General features: G+C 31.2%; 1 protein-coding gene across 5 annotated transcripts; it reads left to right on the top strand.

Annotated features, from left to right (window-relative positions):
- The first annotated feature begins 901 nt into the window (after positions 1-901).
- LOC132734966 (selenoprotein N-like) lies at positions 902-20,640 on the top strand. Of its 5 annotated transcripts, XM_060721869.1 has the most exons (12): positions 903-962; positions 3,021-3,157; positions 3,654-4,028; positions 5,558-5,695; positions 6,976-7,008; positions 7,519-7,551; positions 9,289-9,638; positions 11,427-11,578; positions 12,089-12,312; positions 13,788-13,997; positions 14,404-14,573; positions 16,095-20,640. In XM_060721869.1, the coding sequence occupies exons 3-12, from the start codon at positions 3,720-3,722 to the stop codon at positions 16,216-16,218; spliced, it is 1,743 nt and encodes a 580-aa protein (XP_060577852.1). In that variant the 5' UTR covers positions 903-962; positions 3,021-3,157; positions 3,654-3,719; the 3' UTR covers positions 16,219-20,640. The 5 variants fall into 5 exon arrangements, with proteins under 5 accessions (XP_060577855.1, XP_060577852.1, XP_060577856.1 ...); XM_060721872.1 differs by lacking the exon at positions 6,976-7,008 and having other exon boundaries at positions 902-962; XM_060721871.1 differs by lacking the exon at positions 903-962 and having other exon boundaries at positions 3,035-3,053.
- The last annotated feature ends 1,597 nt before the right edge of the window (positions 20,641-22,237 follow it).

Below are 22,237 nucleotides of genomic sequence, written 5' to 3' on the forward strand. Positions count from 1 at the left end.
AAGCACATTGAGAGAAAGTGCAGTGCACAAGAACCATAACTCCATCTTGACTAATTACAGAGTTATTGCCCTTTGTTACTTTTCCTTGTCCAGAGCATAACTTGAAAACTACTGTTTGGAATTCAGTACAACTTCATACAGTTGTCAAGAACATTAAAAGGAAGTGCATTGCACAAGAGCCATAACTCCATTTTGACAAAATACAGAGTTACTGCCCTTTGATACTTTTCCTTGTCAGGAGCATAACTTAAGACGTACTGGTTGGAATTCAAAACCACTTCATACAATGGTCAAGCACAATAAGAGGAAGTGCAGTGCACAAGAACTATAACTCTATCTTCAGTATTTATAGAGTTATTGCTCTTTGTTCCTTTTCTTTGTCTTTCTGGACTTATTACAGAGTAATTCAATTAAACTTCAACAATGGCCAACCACATTGAAAGGAAATGCAACATATAAGAACCACAACTATCTTTAATTGCCCACAACCATAACTCTATATTTCAATTCTTTTACAAGGTATTCTGTTACTAGTAACATCCTCATTTCCGAAGCATATTAATCACATTTAGTGATAGTTCTAGTTATTATTATTATTATTATTATAGTATATATGGAATAACTTTCCTTTGTTGTTTTATTGACATTTTGAGTGAAAAAACATTTACTAGTGAAAAAATGTTTTATTTATAAAAATAAGTGGGCGTGGTCATGTACATGTGTGCATTATGAGACTGACGGAAAGGGCCGAAAACTTGCGATTGAGACTGACGGAAAGGACCGAGAAGTTGCGATTGAATAAACCTCAAAATGTTAAAAAAATATATAAAACTAATCTTCTACTATATAATTATTTTTAATAAAATATATTGGTATATCTATATTTAATTTTATATCACATTTAAAAAATATACATATCGTAAAATTCGAATATTCGGGTTCAAGATGTAAATCGAAAGTAGGTTAATTGATCTGTATTTGTCTAAAGGTAAAAAACTGTATTGTTCATTTATTGACTACAGGAAAGCCTTTGATAGCATTAATAGAACTGCACTCTGGCAAAAAATGTTAAGTAATAATGTTGATGGTAAATGTATAAAAATAATATATGATATGTATAAAAAAGCTAAATCTTGTGTTCAGGTGAACTCCTTTAGTAAAATGTCAGATTTTTTCACAAGTCATACAGGTGTTAGGCAAGGTGAAAATCTTTCGCCTGTCCTATTTTCTTTTGTTTTTGAATGATTTAAGCCAGTTTTTTGTCACAACATTATAATGGTCCTAGTTTCATTATCTTCAGTAGTAAATGACACTCTGAGTAACTTCGATGTTGAGGTTTATTTTAAATTGTACATACTACTTTATGCTGATGACACTGTAATTTTTGCTGAAACTGCAGATGAATTGCAAAAGGCACTTGATGCAATGAGTAGTTACTGTAATATGTGGAGTCTCCAAATTAATCCTACAAAAACTAAAATTGTTGTATTTTGTAAAAATGTACGTGGTATTCGTAATGCTCCTAATTTCATTTTTGAAGGTAATATGTTAGAAGTAGTCGACTCTTTTTCATATCTTGGCGTAAAGTTTTCGTATAATGGTAAATTTACTAAAACAAAAGAATACTTGTTACAACAAGCTAGAAAAGCAATGTTCTCTGTAATAGTAAAGTCTAGAAGGCTGAACCTGCCTATTAGTATGCAAATACATTTGTTTGATACAATGGTAGCACCCATTTTGTTATATGGAAGTGAAGTGTGGGGAATTGAAAATTTAGACTTGATAGATCAATTTCAGTTAAAATTCTATAAACTTATTCTTCGGTTTAAAACAAGCACTCCTAATTGTATGCTATATGGTGAACTAGGGGTGCTACCTTTGTCTATTCATGTTAAGGCTCATATTTTATGTTACTGGAATAGAATTTTAAATGCTAAACCTGAGAAAATATGTCATATATTGTATAATGTTTCTTATAAGTTGTGTAGTGATGATAACAATGTAAAACTACCTTGGATCAATTATGTACACAATTGATTGGACTCTCTGGGCATGTCAAATTACTGGATGTATAATATACCTTCTTCACAGCAATTGTTCAAGAACATTGTTAAAACTAGATTGAGAGATCAATATTTACAACAATGGCATAGTTTTGTGGCTGAGTCCAGTAAAAGCCTTAATTACAGAATATACAAAGATTCCTTTGTTTTTGAAAATTATCTAGATACTTTACCTTACCATTTGTCTAATGCTATTTTAAAGTTCAGATGTACGAACCATAGATTACCTATAGAAAAGGGGAGATTCTTTGGTATCCCGAGAGATGAAAGAACATGTCATTTATGTAATACAAACTCTTTAGGGGATGAATTTCATTACCTGTTTGTGTGTGACTTTTTTAAGCAGGAGCGTCGTAAATATATTTCAGTAAGATATACTAGTAATCCTAATACTTTGAAATATTCATTGCTAATGAATAGTACAGACAAAATCGAGCTTGTTAAACTTGCTGTTTATTGCAGGAAAGTAATGCATGTTTTCAAATGATAAACGAGGTTGTGTAATATATGTATACATTTTGATAGTAAATAGTATTGTGTAGTATAATATTATGTTTCTTAAGGCTAACATGTATTTTTATCACCTATGTGTTAGAAATGGCTCAGTGTCTGATATTGCTCAAATTTAGTCTGATATGATAATTTTCTGTTTATCTAGTCATAGCAAATTTGTATCAGGTCATTTGTTCATGTTATATAGCAAATTTTCCTATGTGTTAGAAATGGCTCAGTGTCTGATATTGCTCAAATTTTGTCTGATATTTCTCAAATTTAGTCTGATATGATAATTTTCTGTTTATCTAGTCATAGCAAATTTGTATCATGTCATTTGTTCATGTTATATAGCAAATTTTGTATTACGTCATTTGTTCATGTTTAATATGTTGTATTCTGATGCCTCTCAGAGGCCTAGAATTTGAAAATAAAAGTTCAAAGTTCAAAGTTCAAAGTTCAAAGAAATGACGGTATTCTAATCAGTTAGATCTAAAAGTAATTACTGTACAGTACTGTACTTGTATTTATTTGACAATTGATCCGTGGAAAATGACATTATAGAATTTCTTTCAGGCTGTTTATTTTAAATCGAACGAAAGGTATGCCCTAAAGATTATTTTCAATAACTGAATAAGCCGAAACTCGATACTGAACATAGTCTACTGTACAGTAAACTTAACACTGTTAAAATTTAAAAGTTGATATAATCAGACTACTGTAGATCTACTGCTGGATTTTGTAAAGTGGACAATCTCCTGGAATTGATCCCTAATCCGATGTGGTATGAAACGAAATTTAAAAACAAGATGAATAGAACCCTGATCAAATGAATTGATGATACAGATTAAAAAAACAAACTATAAATTAATTCAATCACGCAGTCATTTACTACACTGCTCTATATATTATATGCTACAGTATGCTTTTTGAATAGATTTTTTTACAAAAGCATTAACACCATCAATATCAATTTATTTATCTTCCTGTTTACCAAAACTTGTGACTCGCCATAACTTTGTTTCACAGTAAATTTTTATCTGCATTTCAAGGAGGAAGTAGTGAAAAATATTTAAAGAGGATATTTTTTTATTGTAGGAAAGATATGTGTGAAGGGACACGTAGACATGTTTATAATAGCATAGTGGTTATAGATATTTGAAAATGTCTTCAACATCAGAAGATAAGTTAGCAAAAGAACAACAGGAGGGAAAAACTATCATTGCAAAAAAGATGGGCTACTGTAAATGCATATTTTGGACATTTTCTGTGCTAGTTGGTATACTTGCTTGTTTAATTGGAAGTGTATACATTTATATGAGAAGAAGTGAAATACCTGAAGAGATTGCAATAAATCTTGGAGATTCAGGAGTCCAGACGTTTAGAGCATTTGACAGGAATGATGATGGCTATATATCCATACAAGAATTTGAACCAATGTATCATCATCTTGTAAATGGTGGACATGCTAATGTAAGACATTTCAATTCTTGTTATTAAACTTACTGCTTATTTGATAAGTAAGCTCATAATACCTGTCCATTTTATTGTAAATAGAGTGCTTTTATTAGCCCAACTATAGCTAAAGATACTTCAGGGAACAGGTTTTATAGTACTGCTACACCTGTTTACTGTCGCACAATGTCAAAATAAAAGTGACATATAAAGTTATGGAAGCCAGAACTAGCCCAACTACATACTTTTATAGATTTTATAATTTTGTGAAAACACCCCTTACAATTGTATTTTAGAAAAATTATCTGAAAATTTGACAGCCTAAATAGGGAGTCTCCCTCTTAAATAGGGAGATATCACATGTATGCAACTATTGCCTATTAATTGTCTTACAAGCATTTCATGTTTGCACAATAGCAGTCAAATTATTTGTTGTGATGTGATCTTGCATAGAAATAATGCTATAACTGGTAGATTATCTCATCATTTTTATGGCCCCTGATTTAGGCATATTTGCCTAGTGTATATGATGGCAGTTTCATTTTTAATTTGCTTTGAACCAAACTGGCACAGAACTTGTATACCCAGCTGATCTTATAACAGCCATCTTTAAGATTTAAATGATTCAGTGAAAAATATTTGTAAAATCTTTTACTCTTTTATACTCTTTTATTTTATACAGGTACATCTCACAATTACCATTGACAAACATGACAAATGAACGCAGTAAATTAAAGCATAAATTTGAATACTTTACTTAATCCTATAAATGTATTTCTTAGTAACTTACAATGTACTTGAATGACAAAATAACATTATGTAACTTTATAATTATATTTTAATGTTATTATAACTATTAGGCTATATCTCAAAATGATGACATTTACTATAAAAAATATTTTGCTTATCACTACTCAATTTTTGTGTTCTTTGTGTCATGGTATAAAGCTGACATACTGAATTCTGCTCCTATTGTGTGGTACATTAAGTACTTACTTAGGCTTTAATCTCATGGTTTGTATCATGTGGCTGGAGATATACATGTAGCTGTCACATGGTGACAACAATTGTACAATCTGACTGGGACTCAAGTGTGAGACTCTCAAAACACCATACTGCAGCTCTACTGACTAAACTCTAAACTATCTGGTCACTTACACATTTTCTTCACTTTTGAGTGAGCAGTTCTAAATTGTGACTTACTCCTCCAATTATTTTAAATTTCATTGAAGTATTTTAAATGTTACAGAGAACAATGAGGTCTATACCATCACAGTCCCATGTTGTGCACCAAATGTCACCGTGTGAGAAAAATTTGCTAAATCACTAAGACTCAAACCCTAGACCCTCTAAACTTCCTACCATGGCTTTAATGAATGAGCAGTCTGGCCACTTATATATTTTTTCCTGCAATTGTTGAATAGTTCTTAACTGGGACATATCAGTGAAATAAATTTTACTTGTTATGTAGCTGAATGAGTTATGTTATCAGTTGGTTATAGAATGATATTAGTTTATCACTTTAGCATTTTGTACAATGTTTGTAGTTTACAAGTGATGATGATATCCAGTATGACCAAGAGTTAACATTTGCTGATGAAATTGTCACAGTAGTGCCGAGTTTCAAACCTCTTGAACTTACATCAATGATGAGAGACCTTGACAGACACAAGGGGGCTGGAGCGGTTTGTATCAGTTTCCGAGTTATAGAGTTTGTTGTTTATTTTATCTATTTAAATGTCTTTAATACACTTTATTCATATTAGAAACACAGCCGAAGCTTGTGCCAATAAAATGTGCAGGAAATGGCACCAGCCTGCATAGACTTGTATGTGTGTATGTTTTCTTTTTTTTATTCTATGGAATGATTTAATTATAGACATGATAATTGGCTAGGATTTGAACCCTTGAAATGTCTGTTATTGGGATAATGCAAAACAATACAACATAAACCTTATTTTTCTACTACAAAATAATGTATATATACTACTGTACCATTGTATCAGCAATATTCATTTGATAATCATAATGTTAAAATGATTTAAAGTCACAGTTGGTGTAGATTTTTTTAAAATTTCCCCTTTTCCTCCAGGAAAGATATTATGTTGTATCATAAATTTGTTTTGAAGATTTTCACCAGATATATGGTTGTATACAAACTCCAGCTTGCAATATGATTCTCACTGATTGGTTTGCATAATATAATCTTACAACCTTTTATCTTAGGTCTGTCAAAAATCTTTAAAACTAAGATTGATATTAGTTGTTAAAACATCAAATTCTTAAGAAAGCTGAAACAACAGCTCTTGTTCATTTAAGGTTTACCAAAGAATATTTGGTTTATCCTTGATTAGTAATGACTTATCCCTTAAATACCATTCTCACCCTTACCAGCCTAACTTTCCCCTTATCCACTTCCCACACTCAGATTACCTCACTTACATATTCAAATTACCTCCCTTTATATACACAGTTTACCTCACTTATACTAAAATATTCTTCTGAGTTCATTTCAATCTCGACTATTATATTTATGTAATAGGGAGAGCTACTGAACTAACCTGTGCATCAGTACCATCATTGGTATCTGTCTTATTTTTTGTTTTTTCATTCCACCCCCTTCATTTCCTTTATTTGTGAAGTATTGCTTTCAAGCTTTGAATACTTTCTAGTGACAATCATTCCTACTTCCAAACAAATGGACATAACTATCATGGGTTTTGGGTTTTGACAAAATTATGCCCCATTTTCAGTTTAGAATATTTTGACTTCAGACTTTCACTTTTCCAGGCAAGTACTAGTATTTAAAATAGAAAGGTGCATTGTCTTAGGGACAGCTCTTGTTAGCCTGCAAAATTCTTAAATCCTTTTAAATGCACAGTGATATGATGTTTTTTTGTTTTTTTTTAAAAAGCAAAATTTCCCTTAAATTTTGTTTAAGAAAAACTTTGTGTGATTATTTCAGATGAGTTGGCTACTATTTGCTGTTAGATATACAGTAAGATATCTTTTTTTCTAACATGTCCTTTTATGATAAAATCTCTTTCAGATACAGGAAATTATACACATAGACAATGATCATGAAAATCAACAGTTTATGTTATTTCATTTAAAATAAGCATGTTAATATATTTATTCATATATATTTCAAAGCAAATGTAAAAAAAAAAAAAATCGTCATCTTGCCTGAAGTTTACCAGACACTTGTTATTAAAGGGACTTCACTGAGCTTTGATGACATGATAGTACTGGATTTATTGTGCAAAAGGCCACAAAAAATGAAAATCGCATAAACACAAACACTTTTAACTCAAATTGAGAAATTTAGAGTATATTTCATTATTATCTAATTCATGTTTTCCCATAAGTGCCTCAGTTGATATAATTATGTAAGATTTTCCAAATAATTTATATAATTATGCTTTTAAACATCAGTGGAGGCCCTTTAATATAAATATAGGCCTTAAAACAGAGTTGATTTTGATTGTAAGTTAATCAATATTTTCAGGTTGAATACTTCCAGGAAAGTAGAAGATATCTAGTATGTTTGTTTTTTTTTCTTTGATTTATATTCATGAGTGAAAGAAGATTTGAAAAAATGAGTATACATGTATATAGTCCTGCTAGTCTTGTTATACATGTACATGTATGATAGTTGCCCTGTTATATACACTGTATGTTACCGCTTTAGCTAGTTTTTAGCATTACTAATATATAAAGTATAAAGAGAGCTGTTAGGATATCTTGAAAATTGTCAGCAAGGTTGTTATGATGATTTTAGCTCAAGTTAGAAAATGGGTCATCTGGGATCAATTACTTCATCACAGAGCCCAAATATGGACAACCTTTTTAATACTCTACTAATATTTTCAGCCTAAATATCCTGGAATGATTATTTTGATGATTTCTAGCTCTAATTTGAAAAAGGGTAAACTGGTTTAAAAACAAGGTTACACTGTCCAAATATGGAAAAACCTTGTTAACACTAGAAAGGTAATATTTTCAGCGCAAATATCCTGGAAATTTGTCAGAAAGGTTGTTTTGATGATTTCCAGCTCATTTACAAGGTCAGTAGCAACCTTGGTTAAAGCAATCATACCCTTGTGAGCAATATAGAGCCATTATGGTCCTCTTGTTTAATTTCCACTTATTTTATGTAATATATCATATACCATTCATAGAGGCACCATTCTGAAACTGCAAAAATACAGGCCAACCACTAAAATTATGTAGACCTCATGATTTTATCACAGTTTGATATTCTTTCAAAAGATAAACATAAAGTCAATAATAGCTAGGTTTACATTCAAATGGAAGCTGACCTTGACCTTCAATAAGTATGTCAGAAACCAGGGTGAGATGAAAGTTTCTAGAACAATGTGTTCTGTAGTACAGTAATGTGTTTTACATTTAAAATAATCAGGAGCACTACTAGGCATACAATCAACTCAGTCAGAAGCTTCTGTTTCTTTATAAGCTTCTTGTCTGTCTTTACCTTTCACTGCTTAATAATATCTTTCTGTTTGCCTCTTTTCTATCTGTTTCATTTCAAAATGTAATTCTCCTACCCTTCCCCCCTCCCCCCTTCCCCCCCCCCCAAATATCTTATTCTCTAAAAGGTTTCTTATGTAATCTTTTTTTGTTTTTCTTTTAGCTTATTTTCTTTCTTTGCCGTGTCCGTCTTTTAACCATGCTCTGTAATGTTCCCTGTTTACACATTTACTTGATTATTCTAAATGTCCTACAATAATGACAGAAATTATCCTCGGATAACCATCTATCTTTGATGAGTTTTACAACATGTGCTTTGTTACCTTATATGTATTCAGAAAAAATTTATTGTGTGAAAAAAATGTCAGTATCAAATGTTAATAAAGATATCATTAATTATCAGATGAGTATAATAATTTGTTCAGAAATAGGAGCATTATCGGAATAAGAGGAAACCTCTCTACATTCTATTTTATACAGAAATAAAAAAAGTCTTGCTATCAATAGAACAATTTAGGTTCTTATAGTCTTTATATATGATGCAAAAGGTACAGAACCCTTTCTAAATTAATTGCAGATTTAACTGATTCTTTTTAAGTTAATGTAGCATATTTTATTATAGTCAATTTTCTCTTAAAATGAATGCTGTACTGTGTAGTACATTTGTATACATGCTAAGCTTTTATAAAGAGATAAATTGATGTGTTTTACATATAGGACATTGTCTTGCTTTTAATGTAAGCATTATTATAACTCTATGATTATATTTGTGTTCTTATATCTTTAGGCTGGTAGTCCTGATCCCTTACATGGCCTCAAGAGCTGGAAAACTGCCAACAAAGAATTTCTCAACTTTGCTGTGCACCATTTTGATGTATTCTTACCAAAAGATCATTCTTTTGACATTGGAAAAGTTTATTACATCGTAGAAGATGAACAGTCATTTTTTCAGACAATGGTATCAGATATTTCCAGCAATCGTTATTTTCCACCATCTGTCAAAACAGAGTATGTGACGTTACATAGGTTGCTGACAATATTTCATCCCAGGCCTTTCCTTCAGTCACGATTCAAACCTAGAGGTTCTGTAGCAACAGTTCGAGCCAAAAATGACAAATATATTGAAATAGTGTTCAGGTATAATTTAATGTATTAACACTTTTGTAAGCTTTTGATATTTAGTTTTTATCAAAATAAATTATTATATCTCATGGTTTATACGAGGGATGATCAAAAATTAACCGGACTTTGTAAATGATTCTTAACCTGGTAAATGAATTTACATAACAAAACACGGAAAATAAATCGGAATCTATCTTTTAAATGATACAAAAAATACTAACAAGAAAATTAATAAAGAAAAAGTTATGCTGTTATTGGCATGCATATGTTACATACGAAAAAATAACAGAATAATACAACTATGATCAAAATTGTCATTATTTTAAAATAAATAAAACGCATAGCTAATTTGAACAGTTAAATTGTTGACACAATTTCTCCATAAGACTACTGCGTAAAATAAGAAAATAATTGATACAACTGGAAACCAAGAATACAATAACTATTATCATTTTAAGATCCTCAGAGTTGTAGTTACTGTCGAACATCGTTGACAATGTCCGCAGTCAATCGACTGTCATTTTTCAACGTCTTGGAGATTGACGTCACAACGTCTTGGCGATTGACGTCACCAACGTCCTTGAAAATGTCTTTTTTCTGTCTCTCTCTTACCGGTACTTGTTTTCTATTTCTCTATTATCCTTTCTTAATCCTTTAAGCTAAAAAATTTGTTGTGGCTTTCTGAAACTTTTCCCTTGATAGCCATAATCTTTTTCTACGTTTTAAACAGTTTCTGGTCTTACATTTGACAAATTTTTCCTATTGATCAATTTTCGAGACATTCAGACGACATAGTTTTAACGCAAGTATTTCATTAACATGTGACGTTTGAATTGTGATTGTAAATATAAATATGGTTTAAATGAAGTCATTTTTACTGACAACGTCAAAGATATGGTACATGACGTTTTGGGTATTTTGAAATCTAAATGTGCTATATTGTAAAATACACGCAACATGAAGCACCTGATGTCAAGGCGAATTTACGCACTGCGCCGGGTGTGCGTTACCATGGTTTTTGAATTCGCTGTTACGGACAAGCTATTTGCGTTATCAGATTAGATATAGTATCAGTTTACAGGTATTGTTTTTCCGATTAAGTGTGATATATATCAATAAGTGATAGGATGAAAATTCTTCAATTGCCAGTCACAGTCCGGTTTATTTTTGATCATCCCTCGTAGTAATTGAATCGTTGCTCCTTCATCTAGATGTAATACCTTAAACCTTAACATATGAGTTGTATATATATCTTCAAATAAGTTCTTATCAAGCCAATTATTTTATAATTTACAAAAATATCAATACAAAGTTCATAATCTTGGCTAGTTACATAACAATGACTTTTATTTTTAGCTCTTCTGTTTTAAAGAAAAAGTTTAGCTATTATAATCACTGCATTGTTGTCAGCATTGTCGTTTTTGTCCTGCAAAAAATTTAATCAGAAAATAAATATTTGAGAAATGGCAACAAACTCCATAAGTTCATCAGCCGAATACTTTTAATCTACAATAATAAATACATCAAATGACGTTACATCTTAAAGAAATGCAGGAATACGAATTGTCATTGTTTATGCTGCAAAACACTATTATGATTTTTTTATACAGAAAATATAATAGTTAGGACATTTTGATCTCTGTTTTAAGAGTTACATATTCATAGGGTCTAGATCAATGTCACTGAGAAAAACGGCCTAAAATTATTTACCATATTATGTTGTATGTATTTACATTGTAAGAAAATTTACCTTTTGGTCAGGTCTGAAGTTATTTCACATGCTTGATTATTTAAAATTTTCAGGATCCATGCTGAATTTCAGCTGAACCAGCTCCCTAACTTCCCGTTCTGGTTCACACCGGCTCAGTTTACCGGAAAACTTATTCTCACACAAGATCTGAAACATATTGTACATTTTAATATGTATGTTCCCAACAATAAGAAGTTAAATGTTGGTAAGTGTTTTTATGTTTTCCTGTAACTGTTTCTGTAAATAGGGTGAAATTTCCATATTGTAGCATAAACTTTTGAATGAAACAGTTACTGTATAGACAACATGTAAAGAGTGAAACTATTAAATTCAATGTTGTCATTATTAGATTAATCATACATTGTGTACTCACTGCAATGAATTCATAAACAAGATTCTTGCATGTTAGATACCTGCCCGTTAGCGTTCACTCAGCAAGCTTTGATGCTGCCCAAAATGTAAGTTACTATCAAGCACTGTCATATCCTTCAAACCATCAGAAACTAACAGTTATGTAATGAAATTACTATTTAGGATGTTTTGTGTTATTGGTGAATAGGATCTATATCTTTCTTGCATTTGAATTTTTGTTGTATTTCACTCCCACTAGATGTATGTGAAATATCAGAAATATCTCACTCTTGCATGAGATATGTTTATTATGATGTAAAACAAGAAAAATATTATCTGTCATTGTATAATGTGTTATTTACAGATATGGAATGGCTGGAAGGAGGTAACAATATGGTTGTAGATATTGGCTATTTACCGGAGATGTCCCTGAAAATCACCGCTCCATCAGTACCAGGCAATAGTGTTGTTCTTGAGGAGATGATAAGTGAGAAAAAGTTTGATGTTGATGATATTTCATGGTCAGAGGAAATTTCAGAAGAAGAAGCATTGAGAAATCTTCAAAAGGAAATGTATCCATTTCAGAAAGTAAATCAGAAATCTTATTCTATAATTTTTCTCTGTCAATAAATTAATAGGCAGCTTCCATTCTACTTATCTTAGAATTATACATGCTTCAACTAATTTAAAACAAATTTTATTATGTATTGGGAAACTTTGAAAATTTTCCCAGAATAAAAATTGTTAGTTTTATTTTGATGTTATTTCACAGATAAGATAATATGGTGATCATCTAATGATCATCTAATAATATTGATAAATAATTTAAATTTATGAAAAAACAAACAAACAAAAAACAAGTCCTGTTAGATGGTGAGATGTGTGTTCATACAATCGCAACTACTCGGCCCTTTCCGTCAGACTTCGGATAAGGACCTCGAACACAATAGTATGAATACACAGAACGGATGCAGTATTCCGGTCTAACCTACGCTAAGAAATTAAACATGTAAACAAATAGTAATTTAATGCTGGGAGTTGTTGACACGTTTATTTCCAATATATATAGTAAAAGTCCACTTAAAATAAGTGAATTCATAGGTACAAAAGCAAACAATACATTATTTATATATTTACAAATAAGGCTGTAGAAACCGAAAGTACAAAAAACCAACCTGTTGACATTTAGTCGGATTTGTTTAAAATTGAACATCAGTGGGCATATTTAAATTACAAATTGTTGTCAGACTTATTTTCAAGCATAAGAGTACCGGAACAGACATAGATGTCAAATATATGCATTCGTTTTACATTATCTCTGTTTCTGTTTACATCTGTAAACCACGTGGTAGAACTACTTTCAATCCGTATTGTTTCCGAGGTTAATATTATAGATAATAGCCGAGGCAGTTCCGAATGGTGTTCATATAGTTATGCCTCATGGGAAATTCTTCATGTAAATTCTGGTGAACAATATAGGGCCATTATGGCTCTCTTTCATCGTGATCTTTTGCTTCATTTTGAACAGGAACAGGAACAAATCTTTCAGTCCTTTATATTGTATCTATAAATTTACTTCCTTCTTACAAATCATTAATTTAAATTTTCCTTTATAGCTCTCATCTGTTACAACAAAACATAATGTTAAACACACTACAACATTATTATACTAAAATATTGAAATAATTATTTTTTAGTGTACATGTATATGTACATACATTTAAGAAATAATATATCCCAAACTGTGATTTTATCGCTCAATAACATCACTGTTTGGAGTTCAGATGTGAGGAATTATATCACGAGGGCGTAGCCCGAGTGATATAATGATGCGCATCTGAACAATGCGTGGTTACGTCACATGCATAATGATTACGTCACATGTCTAAATATAGAACGTCAAACGGTGATTTATAGCATAATAACACACACTTTCGGTTCTTCTATGTTCAATGGGGAAAAATGTGGGTCGTGTTAGAACAGAAAATAACCTAGTGTATTGGTTATCATTATGACAGTGACATTATTTGTAATAAAGTTATTATTTCATCATTTTGTTCTAGGTACGATACTACAATTTTACAGAGTCTCTAGACATAGCAAATAAGGAGAACAAGATAATGCATCATATATTATTATGGGGTGCATTAGATGATCAGAGTTGCTGAGGTTCAGGGCGTACCCTCAGGGATGTTACCCTGGAGAGTGCGCCCATTATACAACTTCTGACAGAGAAATTTGTCAGTGGTTGGTCCCTGGTTGTAGATCTAGAGGTAAATACTAGTTATTCTGTTGTCCGACTAATCTAGTTCAGTTTTTGTTTTTTCATCTCCATCAAATCTAATAGTGTAGATGATAACTTGTGTTACGGTACACAAGTTATATATGTAAGCTATTTAATCAACTTGACCATCTGACATAGCTTGTTTGTCTTGGAGATGGATCTGCAGGTAACTTAATCTCGAATTTTGGCCATTTCTATTACAAGGATGAATTAATGGATTAAATTATCAACTTTCATGAAAAATTGAAGTCAACTTTATGACATCTTCATTATGAAAACTTGAGCTATTGAGCAATATTCTTAACATATCAACACTTCAGTTTAATAAAATATTTTTTATATTCAATTTCCTAGATTTCAGTTATCTATTATTTCATTGAGTTATTTATCTTCAGACATTGAAAGATGACTCGACCCAACCAGAGATAGCTAAGGTAGCCAGTCATTTCTTAGAGCATTACAGTTTCCCGGTGATGATGGTTGTAGCATATTCTAATGGCACTATAGCTCATAAAATCAATGCTAATCATTTCCTCGATACACAACCTAGTGTCGTAGAAGTTGGGTAAATATCAGATATAGAGTTAATTAGAAAATATGATTATAATCAAGTAATGATATTTCATTGAAGCCAAGTTTTGATATGGTAATAACAATTATTATGCTGGCCTGCGTGCAAACCCCATGTAAAACTATTCCAGTTTTAGTCTTGTAAGAGCTAAGAAATGTTTCTGTTTAAAACAGAGTTAGTACTTGAGTCTGCACTTTATCCACTCCCTCAGATGATGCTTACAAAAATGTCATAGCTATGATCTTCACTTTAACCTTTAGAGTAAAAAAAATAATTTATCATGAGGCTTTTCAATCATTTTACGTAACAATAAAGAAGTAGATTATTTTTGGCTATGAACACTTGATATCATAAGACATAAGGCTGGCTAGTTAGCATGGCATTTACAATATTAATAAATGGAATGAAAATTATTGACTGGCTTGTCGATACAGTGTAAAGCAAGCAAAGTAAAATTATAATACAACAGTTTATGTTTTAGGTAACTGAATATAAAATTTTGCAGTTAACACATTTTTTACCAAAAAATCAAAAGCCCAGTTTGTAATGTCTGTATTTCATGTACTGGTTTCCTAGCAGTTTCCGGCCACAAATCGCACTTTTTAACAAAGAAAATGAAAATCAGTCTACGGAGGGGTACAAAACTTTGACCGGACAAAGTTAGGTACCTGTCCAGCATTGCCATGTGTTTAATGTTGCACTTTCATTTTACTTTTAAATTTGAATATAGGCCTGAAATGTAACACCTTTTTTCACCTTTATTCAAAAATTCATAGCAGTTTTCCGGATCTTTTTATTTTGAATATAATTCAATACCATAAAGCAATGTTAAGATGGTTTTATCAGACAAACAGAACTTTCCAACCTTTTCCGTGTCGTCTGCAAAAATATTTTCCCAAGTATTGATTTACCTAAAATGGGGTCTTAGTTATTGCGCATGGATATTCAAACTAGAATTCCCCAGGTATTGCTTATTTTTGAAAGTCGCAAGTTCTCTTATGTAACTTTTAATAACAGGCAAAACTTCAAAACATATAAATTGTTGTACTATTTTAAATGCTGTTCTCCAGGAACGATGGTTAGGAAACTACCCGCCTATATATGACTGAAATACTGTTGAGAAAGGCGTAAAATGAAACAAACAAACAAACAAACAATAAATGCTGTTTAGCATAGAAAACAAATGTCTCTCTGATTGATGAAGTAATGTGGATGCCATGCCTACTGGTAAAAATAGACTGTACTGGACGAAAATGATAAACGGCCGAAAAACTGCTAGGGGACAGAAACTGCTAGGAAACCAGTATATAAGCTTGCTTGCAAGTGATTCAACTCATCTCTTGTTATACACTTTCAATGTCAACATATGTGTATTAAATAATTTTACAAACTCTGTGACCTGGCAATGAAATAGTGTAGTTACAAACATCAACATCATTTTGTTTCTAATTTTTATGTTGAAAGCAAAATGATTAAACTAACATGTCAGATATTTGAATGTTTTCTTATATCCAGGTTTACAGAGCCAAGTTCAGTACACTATATGAAGTTTTTGAAGGAAGGAATGAGCAAGATAGAACAAGGACTTGTAGAAGATCTCACAACTCTTACAGATAATGAACCTTTCCATCCTCATTAGACAGCTTACTAATTAGGCCTTAGTGTAATGTTTGTGATAAAATGTCTTCCAAATAGAGAATATAGTACATATATTATTTTATTATAATACAAATGAATTTTCTGGAATTCTGGTTGGCTTAAACAATTTGTATATGATGCTGAATCAAAGCATGTACAAATAAAGTGTTTTCTATATTGTAGACAGTAAACTAAGTGTATCCATAAAATTTATCATTATCTTTTGTTCATTAAGGCATATTTCTTGATTCAAACTTCATTACTTGAAAAAAAAGTTTAAAGTTACACCAGTATCATGACTTTATTATGATGAATTACTTTTATCTATGCCCACTCTTAAAGAAGAGGGGGTATATTGTTTTGCTTAAGTTATGTCAGTCAGTCTTGTCTGTCTGTCTGTCTGTAGATCACATCGTTTCTGCTGATTAACTTGAAAACTATTTATCACAAAATCTTCATATTTCACATATTGAATAGTCATATATAGTAGATGACCCCTATTGATTTTGGGGTCACTTCATCAAAGGTCAAGGTCACAGGCCTGAAATGTCAGAATGGTTCCCCTCATTATCTTGAAAACTATTTATCACAAAATCTTCATATTTCACAAATTGAATAGTCATATATAGTAGATGACCCCTATTGATTTTGGGATCACTAGTTCAAAGGTCAAGGTCTTTATATTTCACACTCTGATTGGTTATAACTAGTAGGTCATTATTTTTCTATTTTTCCATAACGGAACACTTCCATGTACCCATTTATGGCAAGCTTCTATCACAAAATTACCAAAAATATGAGTCAATGGCTAGAAAGAGGCATATGTGCCGTTCGACATTTCTTGTTGCACATTGAATTGATTGTTTATATGAAGTGATTTACTTGAATTTAAACTATGCATATGAAAAAACTATTTATTGTGTTACATATATCATGTTGCTATTTATTGTATTAAACAATTTATGTATTTTTGTTAGTTTAATAACTAAGTATTTTTTGTATGACAAAGATAGTGTTCATGAATACATTCCATTGTCAATGAGGAACTTTATACATAAAGAAACCTTACTATTGTAAGCTTCTAAAAATTATCAAAATTTTCTTTACTAGCTAGCTTTTGTTTACTTTATCCAACCAATATATGACCTGGTTAACCAGAGCTTTGTTTGTTTCTAACATCTGTGTAAACACAGAAACTACAAAGATTTTATGTTTTTATTATTTTTATGATGTTAAGCAATTTTGTAATATATAAACTACTGTATAATAATCCCTGTGTTGTAAGTGTAATCTCGTCAAGGGTTGTGTTAAATTTCACTACGCAGAGAAATATTTCAACTTTTTATTCCAGTCAGATATATCCTGTATAAAATCCTGTTAACTTTTCAACCCTATCTTAAAAACTGCTGACTATATAGAATTTTATATACTTTGATTTGTGTTGTTACTTTAGTTCCTACATCTATATTGTTATAGATATGTTGGTATAAACATTGTTGTAATGTTACACTAACTTTATATCAGAGAATGAAGACAGTGTTATAAAGTGATTACTTACTGAACACTGTCTGATGCTAACCTGATAACACAAAGTTAGTCTAACCTTTGTACATGTTTACTGACACATATACATTTTTAGCAATTTCAGAAATCCATTTTCTTTATTTTATAAAAAAAGAAGAAATTCTGCAAGAAAAGTTTATCTTCAGATTAGAGACTTGGTAAAGGAAAAATTTGTAGTTGTTATAACCTAACATTTTTAATGTACAATATGTTTATACAAATAAAATGTCTCATTATTATCCCCTGCCGAAAAGGCGGCGGGGGATATAGAAATAGTCTCCGTCTGTCCGTCCTTCCGACCGACATTTTTGTCCGGAGCATATCTCAAAAAGTATTTGAGGTATCAACTTGAAACTTCATAGGTGGATAGACCTCATTGAGGAGGAGTGCAGTGCACAAGAATGATAACTCTACCCTGCATAATTTTTGAGTTATTGCCCTTTGTTATTTTTTTCAAAATTAATTTTTGTCCAGAGCATATTTTTACTCACAAAGCCTTTCAGATATCATGAAACTTCATAGGTGCATAGATCTCACTCAAGAGGTGTGCAGTGCACAAGAATGATAACTCTACCTTTTATAATTTTTGAGTTATTGCCCTTTGTTATTTTTCATACTTAATTTTTCACCTGAGTGGAGCACAACTAAAAAGTGTTTGAGATATCAACATGAAATGTCATAGGTGGATAGATCTAATTGAGGAGGAATGCTGTGCGCAAGAATGATAATTCTCCCCTATATAATTTTTGAGTTATTGCCCTTTGTTTTTTTTATACTATTTTGTCTCAAAAAGTATTTGAGGTATCAACTTGAAACTTCATAGGTGGATGGATCTTGTTCAGGAGGAGTGCAGTGCACAAGAATGATAACTCTACCCTGCATAATTTTTGAGTTATTGCCCTTTGTTATTTTTCAAAATTTAATTTTTGTCCAGAGCATAACTCAAAAAGCCTTTGAGATATCAACATGAAACTTCATAGGTGCATAGATCTCACTCAGGTGTGCAGTGCACAAGAATGATAACTCTAGTTTTCATAATTTTTGAGTTATTGCCCTTTGTTTTTTTTTTCATACTATTTGTCCAGAGCTTATCTCAAAAAGTATTTGAGGTATCAACTTGAAACTTCATAGCTTGATAGATTTTACTGAGGAGGGGTGCAGCACACAAGAATGATAACCTACCCTGCATTATTTTCCAGTTATTGCCCTTTCTTATTTTCAGCCATCAGTATTCACATTGGTTTCAAATCTGTAATCACTTCAGCCATCAGTTTTCATTACCAAAAGACCTCTTAAAATGGAATTATTCTGCTCTACTACATATAAATTCTTCCAATGAGCAAACACATTCGGCGGGGGATGGCCATGTTGACATGGCTCTTGTTCATATAATGTTTGATTGATCTTGTACTTCATATTATCATCAATGTATTATACATGTATGTATTATGATCAAATGCTCTAGCAGTGTCTTATTATTATGTAAACAAAAACTTTACCAGTAATTTCTGTTCATTGAAAAAATGTTTAAGTAACATGCCAATCTCAGTGTAAATCTCGGTCAAAATAACTTTATATTTTCCATAATTGTTTGCAATTTTATATTTTGCTTCAAGAAATAATGACTGATGTGAACCACGGAAATTACTATATTTTTTTTGTTATTGATAGGTAATATTAACTTGATAGATTCGCGTGCATACACATCATACATTGATATAAGAGACAGTTGTTTTATCATAGTTACTTGCTATTATAAGTTATTGGTCTTTCACCATTAGTAAAGTCAACATTTTGAAATAGAAAATTCAGCTCACCTTGAAAACATTGTATAATTCATGTTTCTTTTCATAATCTTCAGATCTCTTGTAACACAACAAGACTTCTTTTTATTTACATGTACTAGTTTTGTACATTAATTGACTATTGTAGGGCTTGTCATTCATTTCACTTGTACATTCATTTTATAGTACATTTTAACTTAACATGTATATAAAACTGGTACTTTAGTTATACTTTATTTACAAAAGTTATAGATCTAACTATATTTTACAATAAAACTTAACATATAGAAACTACCATTGTTAAGCTCAGCATATAGTCATGCTTTATGATTACAAGTTGATCAAAGTTATTACTCGACCAAAAATTCTGTTTTACTCATGTGGCCCACATTTATGGTTCAGTTTTTGAAATTATTTTCACTGACAGAATGGTACATATTACATGTGTATTTGGCATTATTAATTAAAAGAGCTGTCATAGATTCAATGCAAACAAAATGTTGAAGTTATATTGATATAGGATGACAGATATCGACAAATACACCGATAAATCGATAATAATTTGCCTTTACTATCATACCTGTTCAGATAATTTCAATAAAATACATGTTTTCTTACAATTATGATGGGTCTTGTTAAGAAATGCCAATTGCTGGATTTTTTCCCGACCATTTTTGTCATCACTATGAAATATGTTCCTTACATAACGATGCCATAGTTTTAAACATGGACACCTATGTCTGTATATTTAAGTGAATTTTCATAATTTGTTGTTGTTTTATTAATAAGTCAATTTAATCTGTATTTAAATTTATTGACAGAAAAATATTGAAGATACTTTTGATATCATTTCTATCAATGACAGCTCTTTGAATTACGTACATGTTCATATCATTATGACTAGTGAAACAAAAAACAGAACAAATTATCATAGAATCTTCATAATAAATAACCAGCAAACAACATTTTTGTCAAGTTTAGAATTTTTGTATTACTGTAAAACGGTATAAGTTTTTGTCTGTGATATAATATATGTTGGTAGCTAGTGATTTGCTGAGAAATAAAAGTATGAAATATATCAGTCTTAAATATTTATATTATATTTGTAGTAAATGACTAAATTTAAAGTCATACAGTATGATTATTATATATAGTAGGACTGAATTGTCTAGAATCTTTTCATATAACTTGCATTACCTCCTACTTGATGTCCATTTTACTGGTCATTCCCGACCGTCCATCCACAAAGCTGGATTTGCGATGTCGGAAAAAGTACTGAAAATATTTTTGTGAAACTTTATATATAGATGGCAGTGTTGAAATTATGCACATCTTTTTCTTTTATTCCTATGTTGAAAACTTCGGTGGCTATGGCAACAAATAGACTGAAAATATGGCAAATTTGACACAAAATCTGGATCCAATGATAGCGCAAAAAGAACTGAAAATATTTTTATTAAACTTGAAATATGAGTAGATGGCAGTCTGGAGATTATGGTGCAGCATATTACTCATTAAAGTTTTACATGAAACATCCATATGTCAACCACTTAAGATATTTGCTTGTGTGATATATATGAAAACTTCCGTTTTCTTATTTTGATTATCCAGACTCTTGATTGGAGAAAAGTCAAGCCTGCTGTCGTTCAACAGTGTAGCTTTTGTTCATAGACTCATTTACATAGGTCATAATAGTGCCCAGGAGCATTATGATATATTTTATACTATTTATAATCTCATATAACCTTTATAACTTACACTACCTTCTCACAGCTATCAATAAACCAAAGTTATTAGACAAAAAATATTTGTGGAGTCCATAGCCGGATTGTTAAGGTCGTTGATTTTAAACCACTTACACCTTACTGCTGCAGTTTGATTCCTGTATCCAGCTAGCTTACAGAATGTCGTTGGTTTTACTCAGATTCCCGTTCAGAAAATTACCAAGGACATTCTTACCAATCCAAATTATTTTGCCATGAAATATCTATTAAAATCAGACTATTTTATATCATATATCCATGGAGTTCCATATGGAATTTGACCATTTTCTATAGTTATGCCTTCTGTATATATTTGCTATTGAAAGTCAATGTTGCAACCCGACAGGGACTTTGGATTCTTTCATGTGAGGAAGCTATCCAGCTAGCTTACGAAACGTTGTGGTTCTACTCTGGTGCCTGTTCGTGCCTGAAAAAAATGCACGGAGGGGCACCTGAGGTCTTCCTCCACCAGTAAAGCTGGAACGTCGCCAAATGACCTATACTATGTCGGTGTGACGTAAAACCCAAATCAAACAAACAAAACAATGGTTGCAACATAAAGTCTTTTACTACTATAAGAAGTCAATTTTTGCTATTGAATGTCTCTGGAAAGTAATGGTTTCTATGGGAGTCACGGGTTGCTTTGGAAAGTCACTGGTGTTATTTTAGATTTTTGAATTAAATTTTTACAATATAAAAAATCTATAACCCCCTGGGGTTGGGCCAATTTAGACTTTAATTTGAACCAACTTTATATAAGTCTACTAGACAATGTTTCGTGCCAAATATCAAAGCTTCAGCCTTTCCATGAACAGAAGACTTTTTTTACTACAATGTATAACCCAAGGGCTATAATGTGAATAATTTTTGTAGAAGTATCTAAAATCTAACCACTTAAAAGAGATGCACT

Source organism: Ruditapes philippinarum, unplaced genomic scaffold (assembly GCF_026571515.1).
Source record: "Ruditapes philippinarum isolate M1 unplaced genomic scaffold, ASM2657151v2 ctg150_1_1_1_1, whole genome shotgun sequence".
NCBI classification, from domain to species: domain Eukaryota; kingdom Metazoa; phylum Mollusca; class Bivalvia; order Venerida; family Veneridae; genus Ruditapes; species Ruditapes philippinarum.